Source organism: Pleurodeles waltl, chromosome 7, assembly GCF_031143425.1.
Source record: "Pleurodeles waltl isolate 20211129_DDA chromosome 7, aPleWal1.hap1.20221129, whole genome shotgun sequence".
Classification (NCBI taxonomy): domain Eukaryota; kingdom Metazoa; phylum Chordata; class Amphibia; order Caudata; family Salamandridae; genus Pleurodeles; species Pleurodeles waltl.
The window spans coordinates 86141031-86157655 of record NC_090446.1 but is presented as its reverse complement, the minus strand read 5'-3'; the positions used below and the strand labels follow the sequence as shown (position 1 = coordinate 86157655).

Genomic DNA, 16625 nt, shown 5'->3' with positions numbered 1-16625 from the left:
TGAGGTTTTCACATCTGAATGTCCTTCGCCTAATTGAGCTGCCAATGTCAGTCTCTGCCCTGGATTCTGAGGCTTAGAAGTTTCTGCTGCTAAGAGCTTGTGCAGTTTCCAAATGCTTAGATGGATAAGCTTCCTATCCAGTTGTGTCAGTCCTATTTTTCCCCCGTAAACAAAATAAAGGGATATTCGAAGACCCTGTCATTTTAACAAGCAATTTATGTGCACACAAAAAAAGAGATAGAAAAGATGTGCCCTTTTCCAGGCATTGACTTTATTTAAATAAAAAAAAAAAAAAAAAAAAAAAAAAAAAAAGAAATCAGACGTTATGGTTGTATTGCAAGATTGTTCCTGGACCCAGAACTTTGGCAGGGAGGGATGATAAGTGTTTATTACTAGGAAGGACTATGAAGATTCACTTTCAATCCGTGTTCTAATTCTGTAGCTACAATACAAATGGTGGTCAAAACTTCTTACATTTGGATATGTTTTGACAATTGTCAACCCCATAAACTTACCCATGGTAGCCAACGCTATGTTCCAAAGCAGACATACAAAAATATAAACAAAACCTCAAGAATAAACTACATGCACATTCCCTGTACATGTTCTCATTCAAAGATTTATTGTCTATACAATATTCTAAAAACAGGTGCGGGCTCCAGCAGGTTTTGTACAGAAGATTCATACACATTTTTTTCCATTCTTGTCTCAATGCCAAAGTTTAGTACTGTTTAACTGTTATTTTCATCTCCATGATTAAAAAAACAAAAAACAAAACATACACATATATAATATATATACTGCAAATAACCACGTGAAAGTAGGAAAAAAGCTGAACGAATAAGAGAAAAACGTGTAGGTTGGGGGAAATGAAAAATAAAAGAAACAAAAACCCTCACTGGCTGAGGGGGTAGGGAGATACAATTATAGCAGAAAAAGGCTATTTCATATACATATATATTTATATATAATCATGGGAAGTCTGATACATGGGGTGGGTGGCCACCTTTGAGAACCATGACACGCATTTTGTCTGGCAGTTATGACAACATATTGAACCTCCATTCCCTGGGGTATTTAATTAGTCCTCTTCGTAGGTTCAGGTGTAAAATGCCAATTGCAATCTCCAATTATGAGAGTCCAACAAAAATATATGACCAGAAATGTACAGGACCTGTCTTGTGCTATCCAAGAGCAACTGATGCCATAGTAAATCTTAGTTCTACTTGCATTTCTGACCTGGAGAAATGTGCAGGATACTCACATAAGTAGCACTCTTATCCTTAGTCTTTAAATTCCCTTTCACCTGTTCTTCTAGAGCTGGGTTGCAGAATATTTTGTGCACAGCATAAAACGAAATTCACTGACTGCTATAGATGCATTCTTAACTTTTACCGCGCATGGTCAGTACCAATACTCTCTCTACATAGCGTTCTTGCCTCCTCACTGCTTATAGCACGAAAGATTAAGTATTATGCACAGGCACAAACACATAGGTACATTTTTATCTAGACAGTTGGTCTAGAGGAAAGGGATGCGTGGAGATGGTACATTAAAAAACGTGTACTTACACCCATGTACCATCTAACTTTCATTAAAGCTGGTGCTTAAACTATCAAACATATAATCCTCACTGCATGAGCCGCTGTAACAGAAATTCCAAAAAATGACAGTAAGCAATATATTTCAGCATGATCTGACCAAACCCAAAATCTGCTCTATATCTGGTATCTAATATATAGTGCTTATAAAAAAACAGTAGCCCACATAGCCACCTTGAGCATCTCCCTCAGAGGGATGCAGCACTGGCACCAAAAGCATGAACATGTATAGCCTTTCGGGAAGGAAGTTAAAAATGGTGGAAAAAATGGTGTAACACTCCGACAGTTGTGAAACAACCCAGTGTGCAAAGGAAAGCATTAAAGTAACTATACCAGATCAGATAAACTCTTAAAGATGCAACTGAACAGCAAGTTTAAGGAACCATGCAGTGGGAAAGCAAACACTCAGTGACTCTTCAGAAACATTTTGCTTCTGTACTAGCACGTTATGGATTGTAGACCACAGAGATTGCACAGTGAAACTCAACATTTCTTAGATTAGCTCCTCTGGAACCATATAGCCATCTCAAACATATGAGGGTAAGTTAAAGAAACTTCTGATGGTCTCCCCTCGAGGATAGAACAGAAGAATGAATGATTACGAGGGTTCATGTAAGTTCCTGTAGAACACAGAATCAAAATCAGCTGAGTGACTAGAGGGGTTCTAGAATCATTTTATCATCTAATCTTCTTTAACATTTGTGATTATTCTAAAGGGAAAAAAAAGAAATAGAGAATTAAAACATCCTCTAAAAATGGCAGGTACGCCCCCATTCCGGTGGATCACATTTCAAGTTACTTTGGAAGGCAAACTGGTCTTAGGCTTGCACATTTACATCTTGAAGGAAAATATGCAGACATGTCAACATTCAAGGTCTATTTGCGTGAAGCAGGCAAAAGTCTGATTGGAAGATCTTTTGTTCATCATACACTAGGATACCAAAGGCTCCCACCAGGAGCCTCTTCCTCGTTTCTTCTAATGAACTGCAATACTGGAGTGACAGACCATCCCTTTGCCCTGTTTCATTGCAGAGGAAGCTGCATCTGAAGACACCATATCTAAAGCACACATGGTGGATCACCAGAACAGATTAGGACGAAGCCAAAGGTTCCCATGAATTTACTAGAATTTAGTGAATTAAAGTCCACAGGGATCAAACCCTTTCTTAGGCCATACTCAGCTGTTCCTTGATAAATGGCATCAGCCAGGTAGGGAAAGAGAAATATTTTTAAAAGGGGTACTTGACGTTGACCAGTGTATCTTGTCTGGAAGAACAAAAGGAAGCAGAATAAATTGCAGATGTACTCAGAAGCAGAAATTGGATAGTTGTGTTTTTTTTTTTCACCTCCTGATATTGTGTTCAAGACAGACAGGACGTGAAATCGCAACTCACCTACCCAACACATAAGGCCCAGAAACATTTTCAAATACCCATCTACCTTACTCCCCCCAACCAGCAAGGGATTACCAGATTGGTAGTTGGGAGATGTTCAGCATTCACTGCGCTGCTCACTGACGTGTCAATTCTGCCATGCAAGGAAAATTGTGGCACAAAAGCTACTGAGGTCTTTAAAGACCTTGCAGAGGTTAGGAATCCTTGATATTTTAGTGAGCTGTTCATCTGTGAATTTCTGTAGGTTTTCATGGTCACCAACCATTTCACAGTACATTTCATTTCACCTATTTTGTGACAGAAAAGGAAACTTTGCCATCAAATCTATTTCCTGCCTAAACCTGTGCAGTGAGGTCTGAAAGCCTCAGCCACGCTGAGGTCGTGCATCAGTCACCAGAGTTCACATGCTATTAGGCACATGTCAGCATACATAGGACTGTGTGCACAGAAGTTGTCAAATTCACAGGAAAGATGGAAGCAGAGCTTAGTGGAATACAAATCATGGAAATAAATGTAAGTTTGTTACCTGGTAACACTGGAAATGGTAAAAGCATTTGAATCTACTTATTCTACACCAACAGAAAGGACCAGGCTGGAAGTCCTGCAGACCATCTGTTATATGGAGACTCAGAACTTGTTTTCAATAATTTTGAGTAGCAGGGCTGCATAAAGACTGAGACTGAGAAAAAGATGGCAGAGATGAGATTCTTCATGTAAGATGTGCTCATTATAGCTCTCCACTCTAAACATGCAAATTCATTACGACTAATATCCAAAGCTGCAGCCAGTGCTGAAGCTAGGAGACCAAGGTACTAGAGATTACCATGATCCATAATCCTTCGGTGTCCAGAGGCCCACTAGGGTTGGGGAGGGAAGGGAATATGATTACCATAAACCAAGTATAGCGAGCTTTACTGATGAGATGGGCACATTTTCAATCAGTGTGTGAAGTGAGCATTTTCCAACACAGAGGAAGGCTTCTAGAAATTTAAGTCGTGCAGACTTCCAGTGTCCTGTGCAAATATCCATCATAGAGGATCAAGGGGGATCTGTAGGAATTCTCTCACGGTCCACAATTTCAAACGGAGTGAGGGAACAACAAGAATCTACTCCAAACCAATAAGACATTATATTGGAACTCCGAAGAGGGTCAAGGTCTGATCTTTTATAGATCCTGAATTCACCAGAAGAGGTATAATCCATGGATGTTCTTTCAAGCATGGCAGGAAACAGTACAAATGCAACTTATGTTGGACAGGTTCTAAAAATGTTTAGAAGCATGACCAGCATTCTTCAATGTTAGCAACCTGGAAGAAAAACAGGGCCCAGGAAGCAAGAATGCAAATCTAATCAGAAGAATAAAGATTTTCCTATGAAAAGTTACAAAATAGAAACTGAAGCAAAGCAAATACAGGTCAGAAGTACCTAATCAACAGAGAAAAGCAAAGTAAGCTTTGCAGAGGTTGGGAAAGAGGACCTAATGTCTGAGTGACCCAAGGTTTCTTTTTATGCTGTGCTAAAATCGATCTCTAACCCTCTCCAGCAAGCAAGGCTGTCATATACCAGTTCAGAAGAACTTGGTTATGATGTAGGAGGACAAAAAGTGAGCAGACAAATGAGCTGGCCAAGGTAATAATAAAGGAAGAACCTGAAACCTAAATATTTCAATTTGAAACCCAAACCATTTTCTTTTCACTTTGCAGCCTAGAAGTCAACTCATTGCTCTACTCCAGGTTCAGAAGTGTTGTCTGTGTGGAGGAACATTGGCCACAAATCTGACGTTTAAATAGTCCTTTGCTGGCCATGCTGTTTAAGTCTTTATTGTAAAGTGGACAATTCTCTTGTTTAACAAAAACAATATTCCCTCATAGGGCCCAAGTTTACCAAGCATCAATCGATCATGCTCTGGGAGTAAACTAGGATAATGTTTGCTATCCCGGGCACCATTTCCCAGTGTCGAGGGGAAATAGACCAGTACTATTTAGCATGACCTCGGGCTGTGGCACTCATTTGTGGTTATGTCCTCTGACAACCTTGTGGAGTGAATTGCGGGGCTGGCCGAGGGAAGTTGATGTTCCAAGATCCACAGTTTGCGGGCTATGGAGTTTCTAATCTCCGAACACGGTAAGTTGTGCATCTTCAGGGTTAGGTGCAAGTTCATTGAGCATATGGGATATGACCCTAGAGTGAACATTCAGGCTTGGCTGAGACCACAAGGCATACACATACACAGAGCTGTAGACCCACCATGAGGGATGAGAGAGTTGCCATATTAGGATATACACTTTGCTGATCCTCGGTGCCGGAATCATGTTCCTTAGATCTGTTGAGACCTTTTTTGAAGAAGTCCGATTTTTAAATATCGCACATGCCAGCATAAGCTATTGTTTCATGTCTTCAATTTCATGAGTTTATCACGCAACCACACTGGAGAGACAGGCGGAAGATAGGCTGGGGCAGTGACAGGGAGGAGAGGTGACATTTGAGGACATAAACCCACTCATCTCCAGCTTCTTCTACACCTCTTCACCGGGGCAGCTCCACGCAGAATCATCCCTGCTAGGGCCTTCACTCTCACAAGTCGAGGCATTTGTATTGTAGCATAAGATGACGTACCAACACAATGAAATCCGGTCAAAATGCTGAACTTTGTGCGAACAAATTGGAAGGCAGATTTGCTCTACGTCACCAGTGAACCAGGTGCTCCACCAAGTCTTCACAGAGGACAGGAAGGTGTAAGTCTGGGGACAAAGGAAGAAAGCGGACTGTCTAGGAGCTTGCCAGATGCTCCACCTGGATGGTGCTGGTGGTCACAGTCAGGCAGATGTCTTTGTGCTGCTCTGATTTGTAGGGGCTGAGGTTCAGATCAAATGAGCACTGAGGGCCATCTGAGGATGACTGAGGAGCAGAAACGTAGTGCACCCCCTGGGATGTCATCACTTGCTGGACAACCTGTGATGGAGTTTGCTGCTCAGGGGCGTTATGCTTCCGCATATGTTTCATCAGATAGGTTTCCTGTGGAGACAGAATATGGGGCAGTAATTAGTCTAGAGGAAGAGAACAGCATGATCAAAAAAAGGAAGAGATCGAAGAGGTAAGTAGGTGATTTAAGAAGAGAAAGCAGTTCAATCAAAGGGTGAGGATGTCAGAGGAGCAGAAGGAAGCAAGATGAGTGGGAGATAAGGAGACTAGGATGCAGGACCAAAAGGAGGGTTTATGTACAATTCCACCTGCATTTGTGGTATTACTAATTGTTCTTCTCTTGCTGATCACCCACAGCCTCAAGCCAAACTACATTTAAGTCTTGGGTGACTGATCAAGCGGCTTGTGTTTGTATGAACGCTAAACTCCCAGCATGTTGTGGAAATGTAAACAATTGAATGGCTGGAAATTCAGCATCAAGTCGTCAGTCTCTGTTAAGTGTACCTTTGGAGCTACAATGAGTTCTGCAGTTAACTCGTTTCACAGGGCCAGTTTTATCTTTAATCCGTTCTCTATTATTTCAAAGCTGTGTCATGAGATTAAAGGTTATAGTAATGAAGAGTCCTACAAGCAGCAAGAATGACTATGGTATCCAACTGGTTACAGCGCGCTAATATTTGGGCACCATCACTACAAGCCCTTTAGCGACTACAACAGGGCTTCATGTAGAATGTGTTGATAAAAGGCTTGTAAACGTAAAGTGAGTCAGTATTACAGAAGGATAGGAAGTCTGGAAACATGACGATTTAAGTGAGGCAACAAAGAAAAATAAATAAATGAGAGGCAGCCTGATGACACACTAAATTCACAAGATTTCAATACATACAGCATCAATTGTTTGGTTGGAAAAAAAGCATCATGTTTAAATGTAAAAGTTGTTTTATAGTGGATATCTCAGTTATGTATCTGAAGTCTCTCCTATGGTACTGACAAGTGCTTGACACTGCTCAATGCACCAGCATCAACTTTAGAATGTGCAACAAGCAATTTATGTTGTAAGTGGGCTTGCGGTAGAACCAGTACAAAAGAAAAATGTTACTTACCGAGTAAGCATCTCTTTGTGAGATGTGCTGCTATAGATTCACATGCTGTGCTTACGCCTGTCATTTCATGTTGGTCCCAGATGCGTGCAAGTTGTTTTACTTTCAAGAAGCCTTCTCGAATCACAAGTTACAGTGAATGCATATTGATGGTAATGGGCATCCACTCCACTGTTAGACTGTTTTCTGCATGGTCGGTGAGGACGGAAATGGAGCGTAACGATGCATGGTACAAACAGATGCTTACAGGGTAAGTAACATTTTCAGTTTGAGGCATGTGGGGCTTTTGATGCACATACGCTGTTAAGTATTTCTCCCCCCTAAGTGGTGGCTACCTTGAAGATATTGCAGAAGATTGAAAAAGTGTATGGCGTACTGCCTGATCAACATTAGCTTGCTGGTGAGCCAATACATCCACACAATAGTGTTTTGTGAAAGTGTGTGGCGTAGAGCAGGTAGTTGCTTTACAGTTATCAGCTCTGGGAAGGTTTCCTAAAAAGGCCATAAAGGTCCTTTTTTTCCTGTGTGGCATAGGCTGGTGGGATGGAAGGGTTGAACAGGCAAAAGTCTCTTGGCTTTTGAAAACATGTTTGAATATATTTAACTATGCACCTGGCTATGCCTGATTTGGATAGTGCTTGCCTCTTGTGCCGCTTTGAGAAGCCAACAGAGGGCTGTTGAGTCTTACAAAAAAGTTTTATTCTATCCACATAGTACATAAGGGAACTTTCTGGAACTGAATCAGGTTGCAGAAAATTAAACAGTTAAGTCTATAGACTGATTACGGTGGAAGGGAGAAACCACTTATGAAAAAAGTTAAGGTTAGTACAGAAGACAACCCTGTTTCTATGAACCTGAGAAAAAGGTTTTTCCAACATTAAAGCTTGGAGCGCACTGATGTCTGCAGTAGGTGACAGACAAGGCAACCTTTCATGAGAGACATTATAGGGGGCAAGAATGGAGGGGCTCAAAAGAAGGACCTATGAGTCTATTAAGGATGATGTTCACATTCCTTACAATGACATTTTTCAGGCATTCTAAAAGCTCTCTATTCTGAAGGTAGCCAGCCACTGCGGCTAAGTGGAGGTGGATGGAGGTACTTGTCCTCCTTAGGAATGAAAAAACAGAGGGAATACACCACTGTGCCCTGCAGGTGCGTAGGCACTGGTTTTTATAACGCCCATGAGGAGGCAAAAGTCTACCTCTTCCTGAAGCTGGCACTGGTATTGTACGGAGAGCATGTGTCCGAGCAGCGAAAGGTTGGGAGAAGTGGAAGTGAGCTCCAACAATAACCGTGTTAGATGATGTCTAATACCCCTTGGTCTGAGGTGATCTGTTGCCAAGTGGTGAAGAACCCATGGAGTCCACTTCCAATCGGTGCGATCGGGGAGGCAAGTCACTGCTTGGCATGGGCATTTCCCTTGAAGAAACCTCCTTTACCCTCTACCTTTTGCCTGTTGCTCTGGTATACATCCCAGAAAATATAAATAACCCCATGTTGCTGAAACTGCAGGCACTGGAAAGAAGTGGAAGCCTCTGGGGACGTGGCATTGGAGCTAGCTCAGTAGGCAGATCACTGAAAGGACCCACCAGGGGAAAGCATTTGGAAGGCGATCTTGGTGATCTTCGTGGCCTTCTTGATCTTCTCCAGCAGCTCATTAACCTGCAGCCCAAAGAGGTGTTTTGCATCACAGGGCAGGTGAGAAAAAGCTGTTGAACATCTGGCTTGAAGACACAGACAAGGAGCCAGGTGTGTTCAGATAAGCAAGCTAGAATTGGTGTTGTGAGCAGCAGTGTCAGCAGCATCCAGGGCACATCTTATGGTAGCGTGGGAAATTAGTTTGCCTTCTGGGACGAACTACTTGCCCCTTGTGGAGTACTCAACCTAGGAGATGTCACAGGAGCTCCTTCACTATCTCAGTGCACCACTTGTTGGCATATTGCCAGCAGCATTGATTTGTTTACTTTCTTTGTCCGGTGGGAGTGAATCGCTGATGCCATGGCGCACTGGCCTTTTTGTGGGCAATGTGGACAACCAATGAAGAGTGAAGGGGGCTGGGGGAGGGGTCCTGGGGTGATTCTGTAGCAGGGAGTTGACTACTGATGTAGACTGAGTAAGAGGAGTCATTAAGATGTCCGACTGGTGAGAGGCATTTGCATCTAGTTCCCACTTTAATAACATATGTAACAACTCAGTTTTGTCTGTCTCATTGCTCACTATTGGTGCTTTATCGTAGCCAACTACTAAGACCATATGAAGTGTTGCTGCACCCACTGAACTTTCTAACAAGAAAAGAAGAGATATGCTGGCTGGACTGTAATTCAATTCTGTGGGATGCACATCCTTGACACAACATGGTTGCAGCTGGTTACTTCATAACCTCCAGAGATAAAGACAAAAAAATGTGATACTTGCTCGTACTTTGGCTTCCCATATCTTGTGGCCTTGGTGAAGCATTGATTCTCACTCCATGTTACTCTCTTGCTTCCTTTTATGCCATTATGGTTTCTCCTTCCTTCAACTAGATGCTTCTTGAACCAGCTAAGCTCTCCATTCCAGTCATTTACTTATTTCCGTCTTCCAAATATACATAATGCCAATAGGCCACACACCAACATCTTATATAGACACACATGCATTAATCAGACCTTTTGAACTCACCAGTCTCACAATGCTACTGGATAATACTGGGTAAAACACGCAAAGAAGGGGAATTAACATGGGGTGGAATTTCACACTCAGACTAGCGCTTGCAAAAAAACCTCAACATTCATACCTTTCTAAAACTTCAAGTTGCCATCCCCCTTTCACCCTGTAACAGTACTCATCTGCACACCAATCATGACAAGGAAAAACAAAACAAGAATTGAATCATATTTTTGATTAGATCGCCATGAACAAAATGCTGTCCCCTAATATCTCCTTTTAGGACTAATATTGATCAGGGATAAATAACAAGACTTCCCAATACTTGAGAGACACTTGCAACTACATGAAGATACCATAACAGATCAATTGTTCCCACTAATGGTGGTTTGCTCCATTTTCCCATCCCAGAAGTCCATTTCAACCATATTTCTACAGCTAAAAGGTCCAAGATTAAATTAATGTAATCTATCAACAGCCCATTAAAGAAATATAACTCCTTAGCTGTTGATACACTAGCTACTGTTGTATTAAAAACACAATCAAACCAAGTGTACCCTGGTTCAATGAGACTTAACAGGAAATGATGGAAGATCCACAGCAAAAACTTCACAGAAAACTAAAAACAAATAAATTATAAAAATCCAACATTGCCAATGACATTTTTACAGCAAATTCACTGGCCATCCAACTCTAAACCCCCTTTTCACTACATTACCTCTACAATCTCCACCCCCACTGCCCAGCCACATCCTTAAGATGGTCTGCTGATAGATTGCGATGGATTTCTAGCCTTCATGCAAAAGTAATTCTGACAGAACAAATTCTCCAGCATCTTGATCTCAAACAGAACATCTCTGCCCCCACGCACCATCAGAGTTTTAATGCCCCTATTAATATAGAACAGTTTACCTTGATCATTAAAATTTTGAATCTACCAAATATTGTTTTAAATCTTTTTCCATCAAGCATAATTAAAACCAATTTCCATTTGTTCAGGTCACTGTGTTGCATCCCGATTAATGCTCCACTCAGTTGCTGATCTGATGGAGTCCGGCTAAATTACCTCATTTTGAAAAACCCACTGTTAATCCAAACTTCCTTTCAAACTACAGACTAGGCTCGAACCTCCCTCGGCTTACTAAAATAACTGAGGTGTTTGAGGTTGAACAACTCATTGCGTATATTACCAGGGAGCAACATCTTCCAGACTACCATTTTTTTTTTTTTCGATCAGGCTGTAGCACTGAGGCTGGAGTTTTAAAAATCGCAGCCTAAGTTAACTGCCTTTTAGGTAAAGGGGAAGTTTCGCCTGCGCCTTTCACTTGATCTTTTGGTTGCTTTTAATAAGGCTTAATCAACAAATTAATCTCATAAAAAAAATATATATATTTTTGTTTTCCTCATTGCTTTTGCAACTAAACAATGCACAAGCAACAGGCACGTAAGGATACAAGAATTTCAACCACAAAGCTCTCTACCCACCCATCTCGCACCTTCTTGTTTGTGTCAAATTATGGTCATGTCGGGTATCTCTTGAAGCTCAGTCTACCTTGTTACACCCCTCCCCCTCCCAATCCCTAAACCCCCTCAGGAGAGAAGTGCTATGCAGGGACCTCCAGGTCACTTGCATTGTTTATTAGTTTGTGATTGGCTCTCCATTTCCCTCAAAACTTTTCACATTTCTTGGGGCAGCCGCAGCTCTCCTATACCACTGTGCCTGACTCTATACATCCGATCATTCCCTCCCGCCATATATCCCACGTTGGAGTGTGTTCCTGTCCCCTGCGTTCTGTCCCTGTCCCCTTTCACTAATACAAATCGCAGAATACAGAACAACAAGGGGCAACAATCCTCCCCATGACCAAACATGGCCATGAAGCCTACCCGGGGCATTTCCCCAAAGCCATGGAAAAATTTCAACTTAGTGTGCAAATGGTTATTTAGGCTACCACCATACACATGTGGCTTCCTTGTTAGGCTGGAATTTGGCTTGGAGGGCCAAACCCAGGCCAGTATGCCGACCTTTTCAAAGTACTATTACAAGATCATAAAGGCGCCACCTAAGACCTTGAAAGCAGACCTCCAACATTTCTTTAAATAGGAGATGGGTCCCTGGACACGCTACCTCAAAAAGATCAAAAAAAGAAAAAAGAAAACCACTTGGCACTTTTCTATTAGAGCAGTCAGAGGTGAACAAGCATCAACTCTGACGCAGCAGTTAAAGCAATTCTGAGAAAACAGATAAGATCACTTTAAAAAATAAGCAATGACAAAATTGAATAGCTCACCTGTACTACTACAAGCAGTGTCAAAATCTTACATCAATACACAGCTACATAGCTTGAGCCCACAACCATACCATCAATGCTCTATCTAGAAAACATGTCTCAAGCAAATCATGGCAGCACGGCTGTTGGGGCCTAAAGATCAAAGAACTAAACCCTAAATGGCTCTCTCTCCAAAAGAGCGGCAACTGCAGACTTTGTGATTACAAGTATAAATCTTTTAAACATCTGCTATGCTGCTGCCCGGTGCTACTGCACGCTCTGCGTACCCTGCTAAGACACTTTGCCTCTCATATGGAACTAGAATCTGCAATGATGCAAGGAATCTTGTGTTTAGTATCACAGAGCCAACTGAACTGGCCAAATTTGGCAAGTACATCAGCCTCACACAAGCACTCCTAAAAGAATCTAAGAAGCCTGGATAGACTGCCTGGAAAGTACAATTCCAAGCTCAATTAGTCATTGTCAGAAAGTGGCGAACCCTTATTGAAACAGTGCAATGCACGCTTACCACACCGTAAAGGACAGTCTGTTGTCTCCTGCATATGAATTTCTTGCCATCTACTTCACTAGCATTCAACATTCAAGTTACTAGCACCCTATCAGACAAATTAAGTATCTTAACTTTCATTAAGCACATTACCATTCTGTATGTACACCATGAGTGCTGCTATAATTTTAGGTCTTTCTCTCTGGATATAATGCAGTTTAACTTTATATTAAACACCTACTCATTTCTGTTTGAAGCATCTGCTTTATATGTTCCATACACTGCAAAGATTTTAAAACTGTACAGATTTTAATTAATCATACTATAAACTAGACTGAAAATAATTGTTTCCTGGGAGAATATATATCTTTATGGATGCAGAGTATAACCAGCTTGGATGTCTTAGCAATAGCTACTTTAATTATGGCTTACAATTCGCTGATGATTTTTCCCCCAGTACTCACCTTGGGGCCCTCGAGAGGGTGTGCACAAATATGCCATCTTCTCTGCCACACCTCATACGTGCGAGGTTCTCTGCTCTCCCAGTTTTGATTAGTTGGGGCCTTTTATGGTATGATTTGTGAAGGATATTGAATCAATCTCAGTCTGGCTTTTACAGTGACTTCCCTGGGTGCATCAGAGCCACGCCTCAGACAATGTTCTTTAGGGTCCCAATGTCAGCCTTCCACTTATCTCAGAGATTCCTGAGATTGTTACGGGTGTTAATTACGATGCAATACTGCTTGGATACCATTTGGTGGGCGATTGCTTTCCCAAGGTGCCAACTTTCTAATGGGCTGTGTTCTGGGAGATCCATCTATAGGATCCCATCAGTCCTAAGGGGGTGTGTCAATTACAAATACAGGCCTCAAAAATTCATAAAAAGGTTATCAGACAGGCAGGTCTAGTGACTTGAAAATTTTACTAGACCTAACTGTAATGTACTTGACCTGTAAACTAGTCTAAAATTGAGTGATACTAGGCAAACATTTTATTTTAGATACCCTTTTCTCTATTATCATGTGAGCACCTTTAAGTATGCAAGTATACCACTTCATGTCTGCTGTACATGGAAAATATGTTTAAGATTCTAGCCTACACTTACACAACTCCTGACTTACTTCTCAGTCAGCTAGTAGCACTGTCATCAGCCTTCTTGTAATGCCTCAAATGTCTTAAACGTCCCTTCATCTAGTGTTTTATCCATTTTTGTTCCCAGCTAGGACATCAGCAAGCTTTCCAATTTCAGTCAGTAGCATCCCCTTCTATGTGGGTGCAGTCAAGGTAAGCCAGGACATAGAGATGGTAGTACCATGCTGTTTGTGGTTCGGGTCGGCTCCAGCAACTTTTTCCTATCTTTTTTTTCTGTATATGTAGTGAATGTAGGTAGCACCATCATTTCTACCCTTTCTGTCATGGTTGCTGGCCCGTTGTGTGCTGTGTCCCCATTCATTAATTACCTGCAGTTGCGGGGCTCAATGGTATACCCTGTCTGGGTGTGCAAGACTCCAGCTGTAGACAGATATGTACAATGACCACAGGTGCTCCCATCTCAGAAGTCTCCCAAAACTCTGCTGAGGTTTAGTTCCAAAAACACATTCCCTGCCCGTCTCCATCTTGATTCCTAGGTATTTGAAACCCACTCACGTTGGTCGGACGTCACCCTTCAAACCGTCCAGGTTACCTCAGTCTCCAATCTGGTACATAACCGATTTCTCCTAGTTTTTATGGTATCCCGAGTAGATTTCGAAGCTATGGAACACCAACTGTATCACTGGGATCGCAGCTCTGTGTCGGTGAGGTACACCGGAGCATTGTTGGCAGATAAGTAAATCTTTTATGGGTTGCCAAATACGTCAGCTCTGCAGTGCACCAAAAGTGCCACTGGCTTCAGGCACACTGTAAACAGGAGGAGTGACAATGGACAACCCTGTCTTGTAGTCCTCCCAAAGGCAAACTACTCCGCAAACTGTTTACCCTCACCGTCGCAGTTGGCACCTTATAGTGAAGGGGCCACCCATGCAAAAAACTTGGGTCTGAATCTGAACCCCCTCAGGGTCCCGAACAGGTATCGCCAATCTAGAGACTGGAATGCTCTGATTCATCTAATTTTTGATTCCTGCACAAGGGTTGGTTGCTAATTTTTGAGCTAGTACTCCACTTCTCTAAATCGTCCTCACCAGCAGAAGATTGGAAATATTCCTCAGGTACTGCTACAATGTCCTGTGGTGTATCCTGGGTTCCACATCAGCGCACACTAGAGTAGTTTTGCTCAATGTTGGAGGGATCAAGTCAAGTCTCTATAAAATCAACATACTCTCAATTATACTTAAAAACATTCTCCATAAGCATGGGTGGCAGTTAACTTTTGGATGTTTAATATTCAGCAAGAGTTCTTTCTTATTATCGTCCCGAACACAAATTATATTCCGTGCTCATCAACAACCAAAGTAAGATAATTCTCATTCCCTCTCTGTAACAGTGAAAATAAAGCACAGTACCTTAAATTTTTGGTCACTGGTTCCTGACAAAATATTCATAGCGCCAATTTTATATATATAAGAATAGTAGCCCACGCTTTTGTTATTTCTCACTGGGTCTTAGACAACACTAATTTTGCTTCATTGCCTCAATACTCACTATAGTCCATACTACACTCCATACTTCGACACATCCTAACGAACATGTCACTTACATTAGGTAACGCTCTCTAAGCGGATTCCTCACCTTTTGTATATTACCCCCAGGCGTCAGACTGGACCCAAACAATCTTCAGTAATAACCCTGGACACCGGCGGCTCTGCGTCTACATCATTTCACCCCTGAGTTGATTTGCACATGCGGATATAGGAGACACTCAACCACGTCTGTTACTTTGACCCTTCAGCGCCCACAGATGAGGACCCAAAATTAGACTGTGACTAGTGTAGCGATCTCCAAGTTGGAATTTTATTAGATAAAAGAGCCGAGTTCCCAGAATGGGGAGGTGGGAGGCTCGGTGAGAAATCTGTGGTTCGATAGTCCTACTATCACAAAGGGCGTTACGAAACATAAAAAAACCTGTTCTTCTGAACGATACTTTTAACTGCGGATTCCTAATCTTAGACCAGATAACTAAGTAGTACCTCCCAGGCAGAGGGTCGGTGGAGTTGACTCAGACCAAAAAGCCCTGCAGAACCCAGTGGGCCAAATGCCTTTCCTGCCTGCCCTCGTTTTATGAACATGTACAACACAGTGGTAGAAACTGCAACATCGGTGGAATGGACCCAAAGACTTCTGGATGCCGATTCTTGGCCAGTGCATTGCAAATCGTAACGCAAAGGACTGTGCACCTTGACAGAGTCCTCTTCTGCACAGCCCTCCCTTTCTTTGCTGCATGGAACAGTTGACTGTTCACAGTGGTCCTTGGCATGATCAAGGTAAAAGATTAAACCCGTTTTCGGATCCAGCCAATGAGGTCACACCATCTCTTTTGTAGAGTAAGGGGCAGAAAAGAAACGTGGAAAGGAGTCATAACTTTCAGCAACAATACCGCTCTAGTCCTCATTACCTACCTGGTCGTGAAAAAGTTGGCATAGTGTGGAAACACCAAAACTGCCTGAAGGTCAGTCAAACAACAAGCTGACAATCAAAATGAGGAAGGTGGTCTTTAAAGCTCAGAGATGCAACAAACAGCTATTCATCAGCTCAATGGACGTGCACAAGTATAAGGCCCACTCTGGCATCACAAAAGATTTGGGAGGAAATGTGTGCCAAACGTTTAATAAATCTCATCACAACAGGTGATATAAACAAGGATGGTAGATCCAGTAAACGTAGAAAGACTTGCAAGGCCAAATAAAAAAAACTTTAATAAGGTCCACCACAAAACCATGCTGGACCCAAGGACCAAAAAAATAAAAAGAAATGTAAATAAATAAATTTAAATAAATGGACAGCTATACTATCTATGCTTGCAAATGATCAGTCAAAAGGACAGCTTTGCTCGTTGAGTGTCAACCTTTTGAACACAACACCAAGCCAAAACTTTGTTCCAGTGCCAGGCACAAAAGGATTTCGTGGATGGGCACCTAGCTGCAATTAAGATATCCACCATTCCATGCGACAAAACAAACATGCCAATTACAGCCGCTAAATCTCAAAGCATGCAGTTGTAGGTTCAAGTAGAGGACCCTGCCCTGTT

At 42.0% G+C, this 16625-nt stretch overlaps 1 protein-coding gene across 4 annotated transcripts in view; it reads right to left on the bottom strand.

The window, feature by feature from the left end:
• Positions 1 to 284: 284 nt before the first annotated feature.
• Positions 285 to 16625, bottom strand: part of ZNF384 (zinc finger protein 384) — a 177065-nt gene continuing 160724 nt past the window's right edge. For all 4 annotated transcript variants that reach the window (XM_069243084.1, XM_069243085.1, XM_069243086.1 and 1 more), the window contains one exon: positions 285 to 6010. In XM_069243084.1, the coding sequence (XP_069099185.1) occupies positions 5765 to 6010 (246 nt within the window). In that variant the 3' untranslated portion in view covers positions 285 to 5764. The remainder of the gene's footprint in view (positions 6011 to 16625) is intronic.